The sequence below is a fragment of the Pongo pygmaeus genome, chromosome 14 (genome assembly GCF_028885625.2).
Source record: "Pongo pygmaeus isolate AG05252 chromosome 14, NHGRI_mPonPyg2-v2.0_pri, whole genome shotgun sequence".
Taxonomy (NCBI): Eukaryota; Metazoa; Chordata; class Mammalia; order Primates; family Hominidae; genus Pongo; species Pongo pygmaeus.
This window is the reverse complement of record NC_072387.2, coordinates 49,358,119-49,382,608: the sequence shown is the minus strand read 5'-3', so window position 1 is coordinate 49,382,608 and position 24,490 is coordinate 49,358,119. Positions and strand designations below refer to the sequence as shown.

Sequence of the window (24,490 nt, the reverse complement as noted above, 5' to 3'; positions counted from 1 at the left end):
GAGAGAAGACTGTTCTGAACACCAGTACCAACCACAGAGACTGACACCTAGTAGGTTCTCAAAGATCTATCAAGTCCATAAAGCCATGAATAAATATTATATTTCTCCACTTGCCTAGAAGTCAGACTTCTGATCTTATTCTCCTTAAAAGACAAATAACAACATTCTTTCGGCGATATGGTGGCCAGCCAAGCATCTTATTCCGCAGGAAAGGCACTCAGACTACGTCATACCTAACACTTTACCAAGGGTGGTGGTTTGGATTTTCAGTCCTTGACATAGAGTCGGTAAATCATGAGATACAGAGGAAATCTATCAGGGCAGGGACAGTGTCTCAGGGAAGGGAACAGCTCTGAAGAAGGCAGAGAGGTGAGAAGAGAGAAGCAGACTCACACCACAGGACCAGGCCCACCAAGCAGAGGTGAGACCCTCAAACCCCTCTGGAGGCCATCGTAAAGGTTTAACAGGACAGGGAAGTATATCATTTTCAAGAAACTCCAATCAAAAAGGTTTGGGGTTGTTTTTAATTTTGGCATTTGAGAAGATAAACTTCAATGATCTGAAGTGCCACATTCTCCAACTATGCTAAACAAGGTACACTGCAATAGTAGTCAAAGTAGTGACTGCATTGTTTTAGAGTTGCTGAATGGCTATTAAAGTGGTACCAAGTTTCTCTTTAAGGCTATTTAACTTTTGGGAACCACGTACCCCCATTTCAATAATTATCTAATCACCTAAGTTCTTGAAATCCTCCTTTATCCTAGCTGTTTAGGGATCTAGATGTCTTACAGCCATTGCAGATAGGGAAATGGGAACTTCCCAGCACTTTAGAGTAGACGAGCTGGCTGAAAACCTGTGTAGTGGGGAAAACTTTGTTTAAAAGGAAAAGAAGAGACACACACAACAACACATTTAAGCTCCATCCACATCACCTCGGGCTGCAGCTGGCTCTGTGCTTACAGTCAGATCGCTTCCATGGGTGACCTCTGCCACAAAACACAACAGGTCCTCTGCTCCTATCAATGGCTGGCAGAAAATTTCCAAAGCCTAGCAAGTTCCACATCCAGAAAGTCAGGGCCCAAAGGCTCCAAACTAACCCTCCCCTCCAGTGCGCTGCAGACGCATTACAGAGTACTAAAGCAGAGACAGCAACAACACCAGACAAGGGACCCAGGGACCACAGTCCTGCCCTGTCTTCACACCATCTTGCTGTGTAACCTTCAACAAATCTACTGCTCCTCTGTGGGCCTTTTTCTACATATCCAACGAGCATTGGAGCCAACAACGTCTAAAGGTCTCTCTAGCTCCAGCACTCAAAGACTCCAAGATCCTCAAAAGTGGGAATCTACTTTCCATTTGCATTCCATAGGCCTCACAGCAGAACAGAGGTTTTGTGTCACTGCTAGGCACCTCCTCTGCCCAGCCCCCAACCTATAGACCATGTCTCGCTCCCCCTCCCCATTCCGTCCCCCCAGGAATGGGCTTCGTTGTCCTCAGAAGTTAAGACTACCCACGGCAGCTCTACCTCAGTGAGGGGCATCCCTGTGTCGCCAGCACAGGGAGAAATACCTGTCCAACGGTAATGGGGACAGTGTGTCAGTATACATAAGGGACCAATACATGTTCAAAACATGCCCACCAGCAAATGCCTTACATACCAGGCTCCCAACCATACTGTTGCAATTTCTATCTTTCAAACTAACTGTAAATTATAAATGTGGTACCCAAATACCTGTATGCACATAAACAGGAAAAGGCAAACTTTTAAATTCTATCACCATAGGTTCTAGATCTTTGACAGATTGACTGAAAGACATAAAATGTCAAAAGCTGAGACTATATGTGGCTAAACACCCTCCTTCTGCAGAGACAGAACTGAGCCCAAGAGCATTCACTCGCTGGTGAGAGGCAGCCTGGGGCAGGCAGATGTTTGCACCATTCTCAGGGTCAGCGTCCTCCCCAGTGTGGCATGGGGGAGGGGAGGGGTACAGGGCTTGGGAGGCTGTATGTAGCCTAAAGGCACGCAGTGGGCGAGAGACTACTGGGCAGACCCCCGCTGGCCTTCAGTTCCCTGGGCATCTGGGGCTGGGACGCTCCTTGTGGGTTCTGCCCTGGGAGAAGTGCCCTTGCCCAGTGCTCCTCATTAGGGTCGGTGACGCGCTCTCTCCAGTCTTCCTCATTAGCGTACCCTGGCCGACCTTTGGCTCATGGAAAAACACTTTGCTCTTCTCTGAACAATTTCTTTTTCACAATTGAGCAAATGACTGATGAGGTGACCACATTCATGACCATACTCATCTGTTGGTGGTGGGGGTGGGGGGCGTGCTGGATAAGGACAGCATTGGGCAACACCCCCTCTGGCCTCCCCACTCCAGGGAGCTGCAACTACTATGAGAATCCCGTGGGAGGCCAGGGTAGTCCAGGGTTTTCCTTTGGGCAATCAGTATTCCAGCCACTCCTCCTACTTCTGGACTCTGGAGAACCAAATTACCACCACGCACTTCCCATTCCGCCCTGTTCCTCAGCCTGAGGGTCCTGCTCTTCCTGCATTTTCAAGCTGATCTTTCTAAGGAGTAGCCTGCACGGTGCCAGCACTACCCCCTTATCACAGGTAGCACCTCCCTGTGCTGGGGGAGCCTCAGGCTCTTGGGCTCAGGCCCCTAGGCTCAGGTTAGCTGACATTCCCAGCAAATCCTACAACTTTCACGGCTCTAAGACACAGTCCATTATCAGTCTCATTTTCAAAGACATGTCTTTTTTTTTTTTTTTTTTTGAGACAGAGTTTCACTGTTGTTGCCCAGGCTGGAGTGCAATGGCACGATCTCGGCTCACCACAACCTCCGCCTCCTGGGTTCAAGTGATTCTCCTGCCTCAGCCTCCAAGTAGCTGAGATTACAGGCATGCACCACCACGCCTGGCTAATTTTGTATTTTTAGAAGAGACGGGGTTTCTCCATGTTGGTCAAGCTGGTCTTGAACTCCTGACCTCAGGTGATCTGCCCGCCTTGGCCTCCCAAAGTGCTGGGATTACAGGCGTGAGCCACCGCGCCCAGCCTTTTCAAGACATTTCTAAGAGTGTCCTCCTTTCTTTCCCAACACTAGCAGGGACAGTAAGTGGTGTTTCCCAGGAGATGCTATGGTGTTATTTTTGCACTACAAGGGCTCTGAAGACTGCCAGGCTTGAAGCGAAGAACCACGTCACCTGCATATCCCAGCCAGGTGACAATGGACATGTGGCTTCACCTCTGAGCTGTTTTCCAGCTGTACTGGGCACCTTCCACCCCTCACCCTGACTCACAAGGTGTTAACAATAACAGACACTCCTCTACCTTCTGCTACTCTCTGAACAATACTAAACTTCCATTAAATGGATTAATCCCAAAGGTAAAGCACATCGCTTCTGGAGGGAGAAAGGTAGTATTTTCATACCACTTTCATTTGATCTCATTTAGAGGGTAGTTGAGGAATAGAGAGAACTGGGTTTTCTCTGGGATTACAGTTAGGCATTGCTTAATGACCGGGACATGTTCTGAAATACGCATCATTACACAATTTCGTCATTGTGCTATCACAGAGCATACACACCCAACCCTAGATGGCGTAGCCTACTCCACACCTGGCTGTTCGGTATGGCCTGTTGCTCCTAGGCTACACACCTGTACAAGATGTTACTGTACTGGATGTTGTAGGCAACTATAACACAGTGGTATTTATGTATCTAAATGTATCTAAACACAGAAAAGGTATAGTAAAAATATGGTAATATAATCTCATGGGATCACCATCAGATACACCGTCCATCACCGACAGAAACATGGTGATGAGGCACATGACTGTACCTGCAGCCCCTGCCGTGAGGTCAATGGCAGCCTGGATAGCAGGATTGGACTTCATGTTTGCCCACTCTTCTGCTGGTCTTGTGGAAGGCAGCTCTCTGGAGCTTATGACAGGCACCACATATCCCTGGGGGGAGGCAAGAGTTCACCATTAGTCAAAGTCTGCAGCATCCTGTTCTCTAGGCCTGCAGCCAAATTACAGAACCTAAACTTCTGGGAGCCATGACCTGGGGTCCACATTGTTCCAAAGGAAAGGGGCTCAAGATATCAATGCAGCTTAGCAACTGCCCCCTAGAAAGCTCACAGATCAAAAACTTCCCCTGCGTATCAATGCTACAGCCACCAGCAGCACTTCAACTGACCTTTCTGAAAACTGAAAAAATGAACACCAAATAAGTAAGCCAACCACAGGCGTACCAAACCGCATCAGACTTGTTTTTTTAGAGGCCTATGTTGAGCCATCAATTGAACAGGCTCAGTTCTAAATTCAGACAGCAGCCTGTGCTGGGTGCCTAAGGGGATCTCACAAGACAGTAGGTCTGGAAAAGAGCACCCAGGCAGCCAAGGGTGGGAGCTGCACCCTGGGATCACACACGCCTTGGTGAATGCCTGCTCTACCTGCAGCATGGCTCCTTCAGCCTCTACAGCTGGGAGTCCTCATCTGTACAAGGTGAATAATAAAAATATTATAAAACAAAGGCAGTCACAAATAGCCACATCAGACTGATGGGACGCCACACCGTGCACAAGCATCATGTGTTCTTAGAACGAGGCCCTGCGCAAGCATCTTCCTGTCACACACATCTTCTTGTCAGCACAGTCCACCAGCCCTTCAAATGTAAACGTGTGCAGGAGTAGCCTGGGGGCCTTGCTAAATAAAATGCAGCCTCTGATTCAGTAGCCTTGGACAGGACCAGAGATTCTGCCTGTTTTGATGAGTTCCCAAGTGAGGCGGACAATGCCAGTCCACAGACTCACACTTTGAGATACAATACCTGGGCCGTTGTGTCCAAATCCACTTGATAACCTGGAGCACTTATTAAATATCCAAATTGCCAGGACTTTCTTCTGGAAATCTTGATTCAGTATGTTTTGGTTGGAGCCTTGGGCATTTGGGTAAACTAGAATTTCTTTCTCTCTCTTTAGACAAAAGTCAACTACTGTTGAGGCGTGGGCTTAATAAATGTTGACTAAAATATCCAACTCAACAACCAATCCTGTATAATTTTCAAACGGTGTTAGTAACTTATTTGCAAATAATAAGGAACAACTTATTCCTCATCACAGTGAGGAGCCGTGTGACCCATCGTGCTGGATCAGAGATGAACACCAAGCGCACTCCTAACACCAATGTCACCCTGAATGTCAACAGGAAACATTGGCCATGGAGAAGTTGTTTAAACCTCTTGAAGTATTTTGCCAATGACCAGACTTAAATAATCCTCCTTCATTTACAAAAAATTTAAAACCAGTGGCAACAATGGCACATTACTTAATAAAGTAACTAAGTTAGAAGTGCAAGACACTGATTTATGTGCTGTTGATAGATATGGAGAGACAGGACCATTTACTAGGCTGAAAAGGTGGTGGCCATCTGGTATCTTCCTAAAAAGGTTTATCAGGGTCCTGGCCAGGCGCGGTGGCTCACACCTGTAATCCCAGCACTTTGGGCCAGCTGAGGTGGGAGGATCACGAGGTCAGGAGTTTGAGACCAGCCTGACGAATATGGTGTAACCCTGTCTCTACTTAAAATACAAAAATGACCCCAGCGTGGTGATGTACACCTGTAGTCCCAGCTACTCGGGAGGCTGAGGCACTAGAATCACTTGAACCCAGGAGGTGGAGGTTGCAGTGAGCCGAGATTATGCCACTGGACTCTAGCCTGGGCAATAAAGCGAGACTCTGTCTCAAAAAAAAAAATAATAATAATAATAGAAAATAAAAAATAAAATAAAATAAATAAATAAAAAGTTTATCAGGGCCCTAATCCTTTCCCAGAAGGCAAACTAAAGCCTGGAGCAAGACAAGGTCTTCTCCAAGGCCACACAACTGTCAGTGACAGAGGATTCAGTTCAAAGTCCTGTCTTTTCAGGCCTGTGCCTACAAACAAACCCTTAATCTGAGTATTTCGACCTGGCCAAAGGCAACACAAAACACTCAACCCTATATTTTAGGGAAAGAAAAAAGCGGGGGCAACTGAGAAGACAGACAGAGGCAAGTACAATGTGGCCTCCTAGATAAACCTCAACGCGCTTATTTCTTTTGGCACTGACACTTCCTTCTTAATTTTGAAGGAAAGTCACATCACATTGCATTCTATCTGTCCATATGAATTAAACCCTGTTAGGTGAGCCAAACTTAAACACACTAAATTCTACAAATAGGCCAGGCACAGTGGCTCACGCCTGTAATCCCAGCACTTTGGGAGGCCAAGGCGGGCGGATCACCTGAGGTCGGGAGTTCGAGACCAGCCTGACCAACACGGAGAAACCCTGTCTCTATTAAAAATACAAAATTAGCCTGGCATGGTGGGCCATGCCTGTAATCCAAGCTACTCGGGAGGCTGAGGGAGGAGAATAGCTTGAACCCAGGGGGCAGAGGTTGCGGTGAGCCGAGATCGCCCCATTGCATTCCAGCCAGGGCAACAAGAGCGAAACTCCATCTCAAAGAAAATAAACAAACAAATAAATAAATTCTACAAATAGCCACTAGAATTATTAGGATAGAAAACGATGATGGGTACTAACAGATTCACTCAGAAGGAGTGGGCAACTAATTCACATTATGTGTAGCTCTGGCTTGGAGAAGACACAGGGCTCGGAGGAGGCAAGGCTGTTCAGCATGAATTAAAACTGATTCATGAGCTTGCTGTAGCACTTGGAATAGAAAAAAGAATCTTTTCAGCGCCTTTGAACCCTCTCTCAAATTACACCAGGGTGCGACTGAGGAACAGTGCCGACCACCCACTTTTCTCGACCCTTGGGGAAATTAACTTTTTTTTTGGATGGGAGAGTCAGTAGATGAGGCTGCATTTTCCACCAGGGAACACGAACTGCTGCGGGAAGATCCCAGCTTCTGGCTAAAGCTGGGGCGGCAGGAGCCGCCGGCCAGCTCGCCATCCAGTCAGTCCCCAGAGCCCGGACTTTAGGTAAAGCGTGGAGATGCCAATCAGTTTTGCGCCAAGGACTGGCCAGGCGCGTCTCCTCCCGGGCCTCGCAAGGCACAGGTCAGGGAAACGACTTCCAACTTTCTCTGCCCGGCCCTAAACGTTCGCCGCCCCTGCCCAGCCGCCCACTCCTGGGCAGCCTGCAAGTCTCCATTCACAAGCAGCTCCGTGCTGCCCAGCACTGGCGCCCCGGGGGCGCGGAACCCCGCAGCCAAATGACACGACTTGGGGGCAAAGAAGGACAAAAGTTCCCACCAGGTGGGCACTGCGGGAAGGAGGCCGACGACCCCGAGATTCTCCGGGTCCCGCGGCACGTGCGCGGCGACGCTGGCCGCTTCCCTCGCCGCCCGGGAAGGTCACGCCGCCCGGACACCGAGGCCCGCCCCGCGCCCCGCGCCCCGCTCCCTCCGCCTGACGCGCTCCCCGCAGCTGCAGGCGCCAGGCCGGGCTGCGCTCACCGCCGCGCCGGCGTGGCCGCGTCCAGCTCAGGCTCCGCCGCCCGCTTTCGGCTCCGGGGCGCCGGCTGGGGCGGCCACTTAACACCCACGTCGGCAACGGCCGGCCCTCCGCCCCGCCCTCCGCGCAGGCATCCTGGTCGGCGGCCCCGCGAAGCTCAGGAGCGCCCCTGCGGCCGGGGGGCGAGCTGCGCAGGGCCGCGCCCTGGCGGAGACCCGGAGCCGCCGCCGCCGACCGGCCCTGCCACCGCCCCCAGCACGGGAAGCGGAAGTGGGCGTGGGGCCGCGGCGCGCACAGCCCAGCCTGCGACCTGGCGTGGTGCTGCCGCCGACCCTGGTGGAGCTGGAGAGCGGGGCCTGCGCCTCCGGAGACTTTCCCACCTCTGGGATCACCGAGACCCTCTCTGAGGCCGGACCCTAGTTAGCGTGCTGGGCTGGGACTGGGGGCTGGGGGCTGGGAATGTCAGTGGTTGGGAGGACTTACTTTTTAACTACTTTGACCTTGTTGGGAGGCTAAGGCCTTATTTATAAATTATATTTGAGTACAAAATTATACTCGGGATTCAAGGCCCTAATAGGAAATACAACTAAGTATGAAAATACAGGAATTAGCCGGGCATGGTGGCTCACGCCTGTAGTCCCAGCACTGTGGGAGGCCGAGGTGGGCGGATCACCTGAGGTCAGGAATTCAAGACCAGCCTGGCCAACATGGTGAAACCCCGTCTACTAAACTTACAAAAATTAGCCCAGCTGCTAGGGAGGCTGAGGCAGGAGAATCGCTTGAATCTGGGAGGTGAAGGTTGCAGTGAGCCAAGATTGCACCACTGCACTCCAGCCTGGGCTACACAGCGAGACTCCGTCTCATAAAAACAAACAACGACAAAAAAAACAAGGTGTGGTGACATGTGGCTCTAGTCTCAGCTATTTGGGAGGCCAAGGCGGGAGGATCGCTTGAGGCCAGGAATTGGAGGCCGCAGTGAGCTATGATGGCACTGTTGCACTCCAGCCTGGATGACAGAGACCTCATCTCTAACACACACACACACACACCCTCCACACAGTGTAATTTTATTTTACAACTTTCAGCCTTGTTTAGATGTGCTGTTGGATTATTATTTTTTTCTTTTTTTTTTTGAGACAGAGTCTCACTCTGTCACCCGAGCTGGAGTGCAATGGCGCAATCTCAGCTCACTGCAACCTCCCCCTCCCGGGTTCAAGCGATTCTCCTGCCTTAGCCTTCCAAGTAGCTGGGATTACAGGCAGGTGCCACCACACCCAGCTAATTTTGTATTTTTTAGTAGAGACAGGGTTTCATCACCTTGGCCAGGCTGGTCTCGAACTCCTGACCTCAGGTGATCCACCTGCCTTGGCCTCTCAAAGTGCTGGGATTACACGTGTGAGCCACCACGTCTGGACGTGCTATTGGATAATTACCTACGTTATATAAGTGATTTGATTGGTGTTAGTGCTTAACGTGAATGCCCACTTGAGTAGACCTCGCAGGCTGTAGTAGATGCTAATGATGGGATCACAGTGCCTGGTAAATGGGCACTCATCAGAATCAGCACTTTAGAACTAGGGCTTCTGGACCATAATCGAGTTACAGAAACAAGCCAGGGAGTTGGGATGACTTGTCCAAAGTGATGGGGAACATAACTAACTGAAAGCAGATCCAGCAGCTGAAACTACAGTTACAGCAGCTTAAAGGGGTTGGCAATATCACCTGGTCCAATAGCTTTTGCAGCTTAAGAAAATGAGACCCAAAAGAACCCTGATTAAGGACAGACTTGGCTGGGTGTGGTGGCTCATGCCTGTAATCCCCACATGTTGGGAGGCTGAGGCAGGAGGATTGCTTGAGCCCAGGAGTTCGAGTTGAACCTGGGCAACACAGTGATGTAACTGCCCAATGGGTTCTTCTCGCCAGCTGCCTTAACGGAGCCAGTTTATCAAGATGGGGGAATTGGAATAAAGAAACAGTTTAATTCACGCAGAACCAGCTGTACAGGAGACCAGAGTTTGATTATTACTCAAATCAATCTCCCCAAGAATTCGGGGTTTGGAGTTTTTAGGGATAATTTGGTGGGTAGGGGGCCAGTGAGTGGGAGTACTGATTAGTCATGTTGGAGATGAAATCATAGGGAGTCTAAACTCCTCTTACGCTGAGTCGGTTCCTGGGTGGGGGCCACAAAACCAGATGAGGCAGTTTATCAATCTGGGTAGTGCCAGCTGATCAATCCATCAAGTACAGGGTCTGCAAAAATATCTCAATCTTATCTGTGATCTTAGGTTTTACAATAGTGATGTCATCCTGAGGAGCTATTTGGGGAGGTTTAGAATCCTGCAGCCTCCAGCTGCATGACTCCTAAACCATAATTTGTAAACTTGTGGCTAATTTGTTAGTCCTACAAGGCGGCCTAGTCCCCAGGCAGGAAGGGGGTTTGTTTTGGGAAAGGGCTGTTATCCTCTTTGTTTCAACGCTAAACTATAATCTAAGCTCCTCCCAAACTTAGTTGGGCCTACACCCAAAACAAGGACAGTTTGGAGGTTAGAAGCAAGATGGGATCAGTTAGGTCAGATCTCTTTCACCATCATCATTTTCTCGGTTATAATTTTTGCAAAGACAGTACCAGTGAGCCCGTGTCTCTACTAAAAATCAAAACAAAAAAGTTTTTTTTTAAACCTGGTGTGGTGGCGCATGCCTGTAGTCCCAGCTAGTGGGGAAGCTGTGGCAGGATCTCTTGAGCCTGGGAGGTTGAAGCTGCAGTGAGCCGTGTTCACGCCGCTGCAGTGAGCCGTGTTCACGCCGCTGCAGTGAGCCGTGTTCACGCCACTGCAGTCCAGTCTGGACGACTGAGCAAGACCCTGTCAAAAAAAACAAACAAAAGGAAGGACCCTGTTATAGATTAGAAAGAGCACTGGACTTGGGGCCAGAATGTTTGTGTAAATGTCCCTGTGTGACCTTTAGTGAGTCACTTAGCCTTTTGTAAACCCCAGCCACAGCATGACTGCATCACTGGTTCCTTTGAACCCCCTGTGCTCCATCAGCCTGCTGGAACAGTCCACCATGCAGGGTGCTTGGTACCCTCCTCAAGCCATTGGCCCCTAGCCTAGTGCTTTTTCTTGTCTTCTTTGAGCCCCTTCTTCTCCTATCCTGACAAGGGCTGTTCCAAACTCTCATCACTCCCAAGCCTTCCACATTTCTCCTCTCCATGGCTCCCAATTTGTTCTATAAGAAACTATCGGAATTTTGCTCAGATTTTTAATCCATAGTCTACAGAGTTACCTTTTTTGGTTTTTTTTGCACAAACTCTCATTCATTTGTCTTCTGTCCAACTTAGTTGCTGTGTCCCCTTGCCTAGCCCAATGGCTGGTAAGAATGAGGTTGGAGAAGAAACCAAGGCGTTGAGAGGCCACACCACACAGGCGCTAAGAGAAAAGCAGGGACTCAGCAAAGTTCTGTCCAACTCCAAAGGTCAGGCGCTCAGCTGGTACACTGTGCAGTGCTCCCTCCTAGAGGCTTTTTTTTTCTTTCTTTGAGACGGAGTCTTGCTCTGTCGCCCAGGCTGGAGTGCAATGGCGCGATCTTGGCTCACTGCAACCTCTGCCTCCCAGGTTCAAGCAATTATCCTGCCTCAGCCTCCCAAGTAGCTGGGATTACAGGCGCCCGCCACCATACCTGGCTAATTTTTTTTATTTTTAGTAGAGACAGCATTACACCATGTTTGCCAGGCTAGTCTCCAACTCCTGACCTCAAGCGATCCACCTGCCTCGGCCTCCCAAAGTGCTGGGATTACAGGCGTGAGCCATTGAGCCCAGCCGAGGCTTCTTATTAAAAGCAAGAGGCGCCAGACGCGGTGGCTCACGCCTGTAATCCCAGCACTTTGGGAGGCCGAGGCAGGTGGATCGCTTGAGGTCAGGAGTTCAAGACCAGCCTGGCCAATATGGTGAAACCCCATCTCCACTAAAAATTCAAAAATTTAGCCAGGCATGGTGGCGGGTACCTGTAATCCCAGCTACTTGGGAGGTTGAGGCAGAGAATTGCTTGAACCCAGAAGGTGGAGGTTGCAGTGAGCCGAGACTGGGCCACTGCACTCTGGCCTGGGTGACAGAGCGAGACTCTGTCTCAAAAAAAAGGCAAAAGGGCTGCAGGAACTGGAAGTTCTTTCTTCTGAAATATATCTCCTTCTATAATATTTTATAAAAGTCACCACTGCAGCTTAAAATCCCCCACAACAGTGGCTCTTTCTGCTATCTTTATTTTAGGAAGAAATAAATAAATATATAGATGTTAAAAATGCTTCCTATCTCTCAGATGCTCAGAGAAGTGATTGTAAAATCATCTGGTTGGCACTAAATTAAGAAAGTGTCCATGCAAACTTTGTTCTGAGTGTAATTTCCTAGGAATCCTGGCCGGGCACGGTGGCTTATGCCTGTAATCCTAGCATTTTGGGAGGCTAATGGGGGTGGATCACCTGAGGTCAGGAGTTTGAGACCAGCCTGACCAACATGGTAAAACCCTGTCTCTACTAAAAATACAAAAATTAGCCGGGCTTGGTGGCAAATTAGCCCAGCTACTCGGGAGGCTGAGGCAGAAGAATCACTTGAACCTGGGAGGCGGAGGTTGCAGTGAGCCAAGATTGTGCGACTGCACTCCAGCCTGGGTGACAGAGTGAGACTCCGTCTCAAAAAAAAAAAAAAAAAAAAAAAAAAAAAAAAATTTCTAGGAATCCTGTGGCCTCTTGAGAACAACATTTTAGAGACATGGATCACTGCTCTCTATAGAGGTAGCTCAATTCAATAGTATTTCAGACCTAGGTTCCAAACAGGAAACACGTCAACACACTGACCTCTCTGCTCCAGGTAACCGTTTGCTGCACTTGGAATTGCATGATTCAGAGATTTCAAAGCAGCTGGCTTTGTGATGGGTGGCCAGTGTGACGCAGGTCAGAGGTGAGAGGACAGACATGGAATGTCTGCATGGAAAAGCAAGCATTTGCTATTTCAACAAAATTTCACAATGCACTGGTTAATGACACTAAAAGGAGAAATAATTTCACAAAATGTATCCCTGGTTCTTATACCACATGGGGCATGTTTTAACAAAGCGAGTTAATTGGAGTTGCAAGCAGATCAACAGCATAAAACATCTCTGATTCAAATGTATTTATAGTTAATAAGAAAGAAGATGGGAGGCCAAGGCCGGCAGATCACCTGAGGTCAGGAGTTTGAGACCAGCCTGGCTAACATGGAGAAACCCCATCTCTACTAAAAATACAAAAATTACCTGGCCATGGTGGTGGGTGCCTGTAATCCCAGCTACTCAGGAGGCTGAGGCAGGCAAATTGCTTGAACCCAGGAGGCGGAGGTTGCAGTGCAGTGAGCTGAGATTGCACCATTGCACTCCAGCCTGGGTGACAGAGCGAGACTCTGTCTCAAAAAAAAAATAAATAAATAAATAAGAAGAAGAAGAAGAAAACTTGCTTTTGATTATGCAATTTTAGTACCCATTAAATATTCTTGGCTTGCTGATGTAACTTTTATTGAAAACTCCCACAAGTCTTTTTTGGAGTCAGGTAGAATTTATGTATTATTTTATTTGTTCCTTTTATTTCTAGTTGACATATAATAATTGTACATATTTGTTGGGTACAGAGTGATATATTAATACATGTACACAATGTGTAATGGTCAAATCAGGGCAATTAGCATAGGCCTCACCTCAAACATTTCTCATTCTTTGTGTTGGGAACATTCAAAATCTCTTTTCCAGCTCTTGGAACATACACAATAAATTATTGTTAACTATATTCATCCTACAGTGCTAGAATTTGTTCCTCTTATCTAGGTTAAATTTCATCTCTGTTGACCAATCTCTCCCTATCTTTTCCTCCCTCTGCCTTTCCCAGCCTCTAATAACCATAATGGAATTTATATTTTAAATAAATAAACATGGATTTGGATTTCTGTCAGTCTATGTAGAATAAGAGGGCGATCTGCATCCAGTAAAAGACTTGTTAGAACAGTGTTTTGGGGTGGGCAATTCTTTTCATTTGTCTTTTCCTTGGCAACGTTTTAATGGTACAGGGAAAGAAATGGCGAGCGGAACAGGGAGCAGAAGGAAGCAGAAGAGGGAGAGGGAGAAGGCACTAGCTGAGGCACATATTTTATGAGCCTTAAATTTGTTTTTATTTTATTTCTCTATGTTCTGATAGTTAATAAGCCTTAAATTTGAATTTGTAAGATATATATTTTTTAAAATATAAAACTTATAATAGCAAATAAGGGGAAATGCTCATAAATGGTTAAAATTTTATGGTTCATCAATAAGAGGAAATACTCTTCCCACGTCATATGCTTTAGGACAAGTTGGCCACGATTAACAGAATGCCCAACTATCAGTTTATTTGTTTGTTTAGAGACAGGGTCTTGCTCTGTTGCCCAGGCTGGAGTACAGTGCCGTGATCATAGCTCACTGAAGCCTTGAACTCCTGGGTTCAAGCCATCCTCCCACCTCAGCCTCCCCAGTAACTAGGACTATAGGTGTGTGCCACTATGCCCAGCTAATTTTTTTTTTTTTTTGTAGAGTCAGGGGTCTCACTATATTGCCCAGGCTGGTCTCAAACTGCTGGGCTCAAGTGATCTTCCCACCTCAGCTTCCCAAAGTCCTGGGATTACAGGATGAACCAATGTGCCCAGCCTACTATATTAATTTTGAATGTTAAAAAATCCTAGAAGTAGGAGGTTCCAGAGCTGGTTAATTTAACAGCTCAATAATATCTGGGGCAGCTTCTCTGTGATTCTCCTAGCTTTTCCCTCATGACTACAAGATGGCTGCCACAGCTCTGCATATCATGTCCTCACAGGCAACATCCAAAGGCAAAAAGGAAACACGCTCACATATCTCCCTCTCATCAGAGAAAACAATATTTCCCAGCAGCCCTCTTTCAGGCTTCCTTTTGTGTTTCATTGGCCGAGAAATAGGTCTCATGCTCCTCCCAAAAATCAACACTTGGAGGAGATCGGCATTAGCATGATTGCTTGAGAACAGGGTCAGCAAGCTTCTTCTGAAGAGAACCAGCCAGTAAATATGTCAGGCTTTGCAGGGCATGCGGTCCCTGTCACATATATTCAGCTCTGCCGTTGTACAGCCAAAGCAGCTAGAGACACTGGAAACAAAATACGTATGCCTGTGTTCCAGTGTCTCTGTGGACATTGAAACTTGAATTTTATATATATTTTTACCTGTTGCAAAGAATTTTTTCTTTTTTTTTTTTTTTCCCCCTCAACCATTTAAAACTATAAAAAGCATTTTGTATGGTGTGAGGCCATAGAAAAACAGGTGGCAGGCCAGATTTGGCTAGCAGGCTGTAGTTGGTCAACCCCTGGTTTGGAGCAAAGAGGACTCATCCTGTTGGGGCTGTGGGAGGGTCCACCTTCCTGGAGACATCACCACCCAAACCTGAAAAAAAGGGCAAGGAAAGGGTTGTTGGGCAACTGAGTATGTCCCATACAGCATATTAAGGATACAGGAAATTGCTGAGTGATATAATAATTTTTAAAAAGCGAATTACACGTCATATGCAGGATGATCCCCACCAATTCCGCCTGTTGAAATCCCTGCCATTCACCGAGATCTATGTTAGACGCAGCCACCTCATAGCACCTGTTTCTGATTCCTGGTTCTCAGAAAGCAAATCGGAGCATTCCTTCCTATCAGTAACAAACTTCCTTTTAGTACCTATCCTGTGTTGGATGCTGTCAACCCAAACTAACTGCTGGAAATGCAGAAGTGAAAGAGTCAACGGCTAGCTTCAAAGAAATCATGGTCCAAGCAGAGGAGGAAGAAACAAGCAATTCTAATCCAGCGGGGCATGCGGCGAGAGGCATGTGAGTAGCGAAGGCATCCCAGGGGGGCATGAATGAGGGATGGAATAGAAGGTTTCAGGGGAGGCCCACAGGAGACCTGCATGCCAACATGGATTTTGCAAAGCAAGTGGCCTTTTGTTAAGAGGATTAATGTAGGTTGGTGTATCACCTACCACAGGGGCTGGAAGACTTGCAATTAGGCCAGGCTCTTAGTTGTAATCAAGAAAAGCACAAAAAGGATTGATTGAAAGGATTACAAGGATATAGAGTGACTCTTCTGCTTGACGGATGGGGAGGTAAAGTGCCATGAAGAGCGTCCTGAAACAAGGCCCTACACCCACTGCAGACCTGGCCTGCAGTGGAAGCCACTGCCACTACCCCTCTAGAGCTCTGGATGTGATGGTTTGTGATGCTGCCCCTTCTTGTGCCAGGGCCACAGCCTGGTAACTATTGCTCCCCGAAAGCCTGATGCCTGCATTACCAGCATTGCCTGATACATCACTTCCACACCGCATCCACTGCCTTGGGTTGCTCATCTCTAAGTTGGTATCTTGTGTAGACGAAGCTGATGGAGGGAGGCTGGGTCATGTGCCTGTACCCTGCTCTGCAAAGAAGCCTGGCTGAGTGTGATCTCTGGCATCTGGCAGGACTCATTCGTGTGTTAGGAAATTCCCAGAACATAGGCAGGGTTTTCAAACCCTGCTAAGCAGCCAGAAAACATGACGCGTGTCCACTCTGCATGGACCGAGCATTCCAGTCCAAGGAAACATGCAAAGGCATAGAGGTATGAACCAGCAGAGCATGTTTGGGGAATGGTAAGCAGTTTGGTTCTGCAGGAGAGTAGAGCAGGGAGTGCTGGGAGAGTGGCCTGGAGCAGCCGGCAGGAGTCCGTGCTGAACTCATGCCCCCTGTGGCTCCAACCACAAGTGCAAGTAACTATTTTTTTTTTGTCGGGGGTTGGGGGGCGAACAGGGCCTTGCTCTGTCACCCAGGCTGGAGTGTAGTGGCATGATCACAGCTCACCGCAGCCTCGAACTCCTGGGCTCAGGCAATCCTCCCACCTCAGTCTCCTGAGTACTACAGGTGTGCGCCGCCACCCCCAGATAATTTTTGTATTTTTCTGTAAAGATGGGGTTTTGCCATGTCGTCCAGGCTGGTCTTGAATTCCTGGTCTCAAGTGATCCTCCTGCCTTGGCCTCCCAAAGTACTAGGATTACAGGTGTGAGCTACTCCACCCAGGAAGGGCAAGTACTTGTATCTTAGTGTTCCCTGCTGAGGCTTAGGAGCTGTGACTTACTCCTTGCCTGGCCCAGGGCTCTGCCCCTGGTGAGTTTTAGTATCTGTCTAAAGGGATCATTGTCATAAATCTGTTGAATTGCATCATTGTTGTGAAGTAGCAAGTGTACACAGCTTCTCTCTCTCTCTCTCTCGTGTGTACATATCTGCAATGTACTGTTTTATAATTACATTAATAATGGTTCCCCAGTAAAAATAATCTGAATTTAGACCCTTTGTATCTAAATATTTATATGGCACCCATCACTAGATACTTGGCTGTTTATAAACATTTTTAAAGTGCTTTCATTAAATTAATTATTCTGGTCAAACATAGGCAGATACAACCATTGAAAGGACACACAAATAAAGGCCCAGCACAGTTGAGACGCCACCTTAGGACTTAGCATGCAGGCTCTGGGTCAGACACCTGAAGGGAAAATCCTAGCCTCTCTGCTTCCAGCTGGATGAGTCAGAAAAGTCTCTTGGGGTGGGAATAAGAGAAAAGATCAGGTTCTGCCAGGTGACGCTGTAAGTACTCCCTGCTCCATGCCGCTGCTTCTCAGCTTCATGTGATTGCACCTTTGAGGACTTCCATGGGCCACATTCTAACCTTCTTATTTTATTTTATTAATTAATTTATTTCTAGAGACAAGGTCTCGCTCTGTTGCCCAGGCTGGAGTGCAGTTGCTTGATCATAGCTCACTGCAGCCTCGAGCTCTCAGGTTCAAATGATCCTCCTGCCTCAGCCTCCTAAGTAGCTGAAACTATAGGCATGTGCCACCACACCTGGCTAATTTTTAAATTATTTTGTTGGTGTGTTTGTTTGTAGAGGGGGGGAGGGTCTCATTATGTTGACCAGGCTGGTCTCGAACTCCTGGCCTCAAATGATCCTCCCATTTCAGCCTCCCAAAGTGCTGGGATTACAGGTGTGAGCCACTGTGCCCAGCCCTAACCCTCTTATTTACAATAGTATTCTTTTCCTCACTGTGCCTAAAGTTGTAAAACATGGCCAACTCCCAAATGCACCATCATTCAAAGTATTTTGCCAACCCCTCTGTTCTAATTAAGCACTGGAAATTTGGAGATGAAAAGCCACACCTCATTCCATTCACTAAGAATCACAGAGCCAGGGACAAGGAGCTGGGAGCAGCAGTGCATGGGCACCCAGAGCACCAGGAAAGGGTCTGGAGGGGGCAAGAGCTGAGCCTTGAAGCAGGAGGAGGAGTTAGGCAGGGCAGAAGGAGGGAACACACCATAGGATTGAAGGAGGTGGGGAAGCTATGACCGTGTCTGGGAGCTACAGGGGCTCTGGTCAGGGTAAGAGGAGAGGTAACGGGAAGGAGACTAGCAAAGGAGGCAGGGCTGATCTTGTGGGGTCTCACAGGCCCTGCTAAGAGAGTGTAGAGTTTCTTTAGAAGATGGTAGAGGGAGCTGCTGAGTGATGCAGACATCATGATGGGAATGTGGCTGTGTGGAGGAGGTTGACCGCATGGACTCTGGGTGGACTGTCCAGGTCCCAAAAGCTGGCTCTTCCACCTGATGACTTTGTGATGGTGAGAAGCTCCTGTAAGCCTCAAATTTCTCATCTTAAAAAGAGAAGAATGGGCCGGGCGCAATGGCTCACACCTGTAATCCCAGCACTTTGGGAGGCTGAGACAGGCAGATCTCTTGAGGTCAGGAGTACGAGACCAGCCTGGCCAATACGGTGAAACCCCCGTCTCTACTAAAAATACAAAAAAAATTAGCCGGGTGTGGTGGCGCACACCTGTAGTCCCAGCTACTCTGGAGGCTGAGGCAGAAGAATCGCTTGAACCCAGGAGGTCGAGGTTGCAGTGACCTGAGATTGCGCCACTGCACTCCATCCTGGGCAAAAGAGTCAGACTCCGTCTCAAAAAAAAAAAGAAGAATGGTGTTACTTGCCTCAGAAAAATTTGTGAAGATGAGACAATACATATAAAGCACTTATTATAGCCTCTAGTACTTAGTAAGTGGTCAATAAATGCTAACTATTGTTGTTATTGATCATTTGAATAATAATGATGTATATAGTTTGCCTCATTTTTTATAGTTGTGATAATGGAATGAATTAACTTTGTCATGGCAAAAGAAGTTTAAAATGTTAGTTGTGTATCCTGATAGAAAATATAAACTTAAAAAAATTTTTTTTTTAGAGAAGAGAGTCTTGTTATGTTGCTCAGGCTGGTATTGAACTCCTGGCATCAAGGTGTCCTCTTGCCACAGCCATTGTGTCTGGCTAACATAAACATTTGTTTATTCATTCCACAAATATTGATTGACCATGAAGGATGTACCAGGCACAGTTCTAGGCTCTTGGGATAAAGTAGTGAACAAGGCTGACAGAGGTCCCTGCTCTCCCAGAGCTTACATTCTAGCCAGGAGGGTGATGATGAAAAAGGAAACCATGTAATTCACAAGGCCTGTAAATTCCACTAGGATAGAGAACGTGTTGTATTTATACCTTGATCTATCTCAACTGCATAAGACAGGGCATATGATCAGGCACTCAATGAACGTGTTGAATGAATGGAAGGAGATTATTTCAGATAGTGCTGCATGCAGGAAGACAAGGAAACAGCACGACATGACAGAGTGGGAAGGTTGGCTTGGCTAGATGTGGTGCACTCCTGAGAGAGCCCTGCTGAACTAAAGTGGATGATGTGAAGGAACCAATCGTGGGACAGTCTTTGGAATGGCTATTCCAGGCCAAAGAAGATTCCGTGCCTAAGCTGAAGGCCCCGAGGCGGAGCTGTGCTAGATCTGCACAAAGAAAGATGGAAAGGAATGAATGGACCCCACAGCATAGGGACCAGTCATTTGTGGGTGTTTGACAGACCTGTCTTTTATCTAACAGGAGACTGTTTTTGCCTCCAGAGGGCACTTGAACATAGCAAATGCATCTAAGGGCCAGCTTGGGTTAGCACTTAGAAAAGCAGTTTCCCGAAGGCATAACTTAAGAGGGCCAGGAATGCAAAAAGAAAATAATCTCAGACGAAGCCTTTGCTTATTGAAATTTGAAAGCACCTCTTTTAAAAATTAAATTTTCTTGAGATAGTTAGTACAATAAGCTAGCAATGTGGGTTTTCGTACATCAGTGTTAGTTGAATAATATAGCCCTCCCCCTGGTGGAGAGATGACAGAGGAGTTTGGCAGGTAGGAGAGGGGATGAAAGGCTAATTTAGAGAGGTCTTGGCAAGGGTGTCAGGCCTGGGTGAGACCCAAAGCAAGGAGGCTCTGAGAAGGTAAAAGGCAACACAGAGACAGGCCAAGGGACAGGAGAGAATGAGTACAAGAAGTCAAGAGGATGGGCGGAGGAAACCAGAGTACTTTGATGTACTTTAGAAATTGACTTAAGGACAGTTCTGCCTGGTCATATCTCTGTCATCTCCAAAAATTATGTGCTAAGCACAGTTTCAGCAAAGTTCTATGTCATATGCCGTGCAATACACATTAGTGTGACATGATCCTGGTCTTCCATGCACTTAAAATCCAAAGCAATTTTAAACATGAATATACTAAGAATGAGTCATCTTACGTAGAGGGGAAAGACAAGTATCTAGACAATCTAATTTGAAGGGCACGAAACCACTTCCTCTTCCGTCCCATCTCCCGTAATTTCTGCTGCTGTGGGCCTCTCCGTGCCCCTCCCCCTTACTTTGTCCTTTGGTTTTGGGCACTAAAGACCTTGTGAAGAAGGTAATGGGCTCTAGGAGACTCATCCATCTGGGTGCAACCTCTCTGGGCCCCCACAGGCCGGGCACCTGTTGCATTACATATCTTGTTCTATTACCTGCTCCACATCTGTGATCGCTGCTGGATCAGCAGCCCCTTGAAGCAGGGAGCAAGTCATACTCATCTGTGTGTTCCAAGGGGACTAAAGCTACATTTTTCACACAATGTTATACATTTACACTAATATCATCTGTCTATATATTATATAAACATGCATGCATGTTCATTTATTGCTTTTTTTTTTTTTGAGACAGGATCTTGCTCTGTCACCCAGGCCCAAGTGCAGTGATATGATCACAACTCACTGCAGCCTCCGCCTCCTGGGTGCAAGCAATCCTCCCACCTCAGCCTCCCAAGTAGTTAGGACTGCAAGTGCACGCCACCATGCCCAGCTAGCTTTTTTTGGTATGTTTCTTGGAGATGGGATTTCCCCATGTTGCCCAGCTGGTCTCTAACTCCTGGGCTCAAGCAGTCCACTTGCCTCAGCCTCCTAAAGTGTTGTTTTAGGCTGTGTTTGATACTGTAGTTTGATCTGGTTTTTAAGATAGACCAGCTGGAGATATATATATGTATTCCAGAAAGAAAGAAAAAAATTTATCAACTTGGAAGATGCACAGACAAAAAAGCTCTTAATCCACCTAGGAAAAAAGATGGGAAATACCACATCCAGTGTAGTACCACACACATCATCCATCACCCAAGTCAGGAAGCCTCATGACGAGTTATGTCCCCAGTGAGCCCATCCAGCCTCACTTTCTCCTCTTTCTGTGACTTCAGCTAGTACACCGCCTTTGGAAAGATGTTCATAATCCTTTAATACTTTTGCTAGTGGAGCCACAAGTAAATTGAAGTAGGTAGCTGAAACTGCTGGACAACTGGGTTTATTCTGCAGGCTTATTTCACAAAGAGCAAACCTCAGAAGACTGGGGCCATTGCTGACCTGGCTAGTTGGATTTTCAAATATTGACCATTCCTGGACTCCTTGCTACAGGGTTTCATATATCTGCTGTGACACCGGACTGGTCTTGTTGGATAAGTCTGATGTCAATGAGAAAATTAAGTGAGATAAGAATGTAAATGGTTTAGTATGCAACGATGGCAGTTAGTGGTGTTATTATTCTCATTACCATATTGTGCATGTTTATGCTGCCTCCTGATTTTATTGGGAAAAGTCTTACATGCGTTTTTACACAGAGGCATTGAAAGTTAATTCAGAGTTGATTTTAGGGAAAAGGATTACTTTGGACATAAAATATACAGATTTATAGACATATTCATTGGGAAATGAAGTTACATATATAGGCAATTCTAGTGACTAAAAAGCAATTAATAGAATCAATTACATTTGATTGCCTATCAAGTGCATAGACTAAGTATGATGGAAAATGGCATAAAACAAACAGCAGAATATGATACATTTTACTGCACAAGCAAAGTAGCCACAGAGCCTGTAAACCTCACTTGTGCTATGACATTCGTGTTCTGCCATCCTGCCACTTGGGAGAAGGGGCTTCATTGTTTTTACCCTTTTGTGATCCACTAGCATGAACTAGTGGCTAGTTTATGCAGATTGTTCTGAATCTTTCTAGATGTATTATTTATTCACTTAGATCTTTCCAAGATGTATTATTTACTAGATTTAAAGTGTTTCTAAGAATTAGTATAGTAATTAATCTTAGAAATGAATCTGGGATACATTAAATATTATGGGAAAGAAGTTCATTGTGATGAAGTGAAATTGCTTGTACCATTAACTAACCTGCTACTTTAATATCTTCGCTGTGATTTTGTAACTTTGTAAGAGTTAACCTGCTTTAGGCCGGGCACTGTGTGGAGAGAGGCCCAGCCAGCCCCTGTTTCTTCCAGCTATTCCAGCTGAGGCATCAGATGTGTGGGTGAAGAAACCATCCTGGACATTTGGTCTTATCTGATGGCAACCACATGAGGGATCAAAGTAGGGACCACCCAGCTGAGCACTGTCCACCACAAAACCAGGATAGATAATAGATCGTTGTTTTAAGATACTAAGTGTTAGGATGGTTTGTTGTGCAGCAATGGATAACTAGAATATAGGGTGATTTTGTTTCTTCATTTTCTTGGAAGGCTAGTTGAGTTAATTCGTATAGAATTTTATGAGATAGCTAGGACAAAGTCACCACTCTATATCAGGAGCAATTTCAGTTGATTTTCTATTTCTTGCCTTGTTTCTAAAAAGTGCATTTCCAGGAGTCCCTGGGAAGAAAATGACGGTGAATCAAATACCATAATAGAAAGTTAGAGGAGGAAAAACATTTTTTACTTTCGGCTTTATTTTTGTCACTCTCATAAATGATTGTTCTGGAAAAAAAATTACACAAGTTATATTAGTTTTTCAAAGGACAGACTTCTGAAATTTGGGGGGAATTTATTGAAATTCTCTTTATGATTTAATTTATGGCCAAGTAGAACTAGCCTATTAATTCTCTTTTTTTTTTTAAAGTTAAATTTATTTATTTATTTAGAGAGAGGGTTTTGCCCTGTCACCTAGGCTGGAGTGCAGTGGCTCAATCACTGCTCATTGTAGCCTCCAACTTCTGGGCTTAAGCAATCCTCCCACTTCAGCCTCCCAAGTAGCTGAGACCACTAGGGCACCATGCCCAGCTAATTTTTTTTATTTTTTGGTAGAGACAGTGTCATCAGCTCAGCTAAAATTCCAGAAGAAGAGAATGGCTATAGGTGGACAACAGCAATCCGTGCCAGAGTGCGACTGGATGGGGCAGGAGACTACATTAACCACTGTGGTCAAAGAAAGCCGCTTTTTGTAAGAAAGTGATAGTGGAAGGAACCAAATGGTAGAGAAGACTAAATTTCAATTCTGGCTTGTGACCCTCAGCCAGGCATTTTCACATAGTCACAGCCTATCTACCCTTATGCAGCAGGGAGATAATTTACTGTGTCTGCACTACTTTAGAGTAGATTAAGAACAGGGTAGCTGGGACAAGATCTTCCCCCAGAGAAACTGATGGAAGTTTTCATCTTCTTTGTCAAGAGATTTTAGGGTTTTAAAAAACCCATTTGAAGGATATTATATGAAATCAAAAAAAGATGAGGTAACTATTAAATGTGATCCACGTGGACTGCTTATTATACTCAAGAATGGATTTTCCACTGGGTATCAAGTGATATCAAGAAAAGTATGCCGTACTGCTAATATTCTATTTCTTGATCCAGGTGGAGGTTTATATGGGTGAATTAACTCTGTGATCATTCCTTTAAACACATTTTTGGTTAGGCACGGTGGCTAATGCTTGTAATCCCAGCACTTTGGGAGGTCGAGATGGGAAGATCACCTGAAATCAAGAGTTCGAGACCAGCTTGGCCAACATAGTGAAACCTCGTCTCTACTAAAAATGCCAAAATTAGCTGGGGGTGGTGGTGCATGCCTGTACTCCCAGCTACTCGGGAAGCTAGGGCAGGAGGATTGCTTGAACCTGGGAGGTGGAGGTTGCAGTGAGCTGAGATAGCACCACTGCACTCCAGCCTGGGTGGCAGAGCAAGACTCCATCTCAACAATAACAAAAATACATTTTCATCAACATATTTATAATTCATATACTTTTCTGTATTTAAGTTGCTAAAGTTTATAGGAGGCTGTAGTTTTGGACAAGCTTCCTGTACTAGCCCCTAGCACACCAGAGCAAACCAGAATAGTCACTTGTGCTAAGTGCCAAGTAATCAAACTGAACTTTGAAATCAGGGCCAGTTTTCCAAAAGCAGGAGATTCACAGCACCAATCAGAAGGGGCCTAGTTTACCTGAGCCAGCATGACAAGGAAATCCCTCTGTTTTAACCCTATAAGGAAGGTAACTTTGAAATGACCAATCTGATTTTTGTTCCCTGTTTCTATTTTCTTCAACCCTTTTGTGCTTATAAAGCCAAACCCCTCTGCTCAACTCACTGGAATACTATTCTAGAATCACAAATAAAAACCAATTATACTAAATTTGCCATAATTTTGTTTTTTTGACAAAGTTATGCTTCAATTTTTTTGTTTGTTTTTTTACAAATCAGACAAAGTAAGCATCCCCAAGTGTACTGTTTAGAGCATTCAGTCACAAAGGTTCTGTTTGTTTTAGCGGATCTCAGGAAGATCTGCTCAAT

General features: G+C 46.3%; 1 protein-coding gene across 3 annotated transcripts in view; it reads right to left on the bottom strand.

Annotated features, from left to right (window-relative positions):
• The window catches only part of SLC25A15 (solute carrier family 25 member 15), a 39,954-nt gene extending 32,257 nt beyond the window's left edge, over positions 1-7,697 (bottom strand). Inside the window, exons 1-2 of one of the 3 annotated variants that reach the window (XM_054446565.2) lie at positions 7,460-7,697; positions 3,839-3,962 (exon numbers count right to left, since the gene is read on the bottom strand). In XM_054446565.2, the coding sequence (XP_054302540.1) occupies positions 3,839-3,893 (55 nt within the window). In that variant the 5' untranslated portion in view covers positions 3,894-3,962; positions 7,460-7,697. Of the gene's footprint in view, positions 1-3,838; positions 3,963-4,830; positions 7,375-7,459 lie in introns of those variants that run through there. The other 2 variants (XM_054446563.2, XM_054446564.2) reach the window with 2 other exon arrangements.
• Between the last annotated feature and the right edge of the window lie 16,793 nt (positions 7,698-24,490).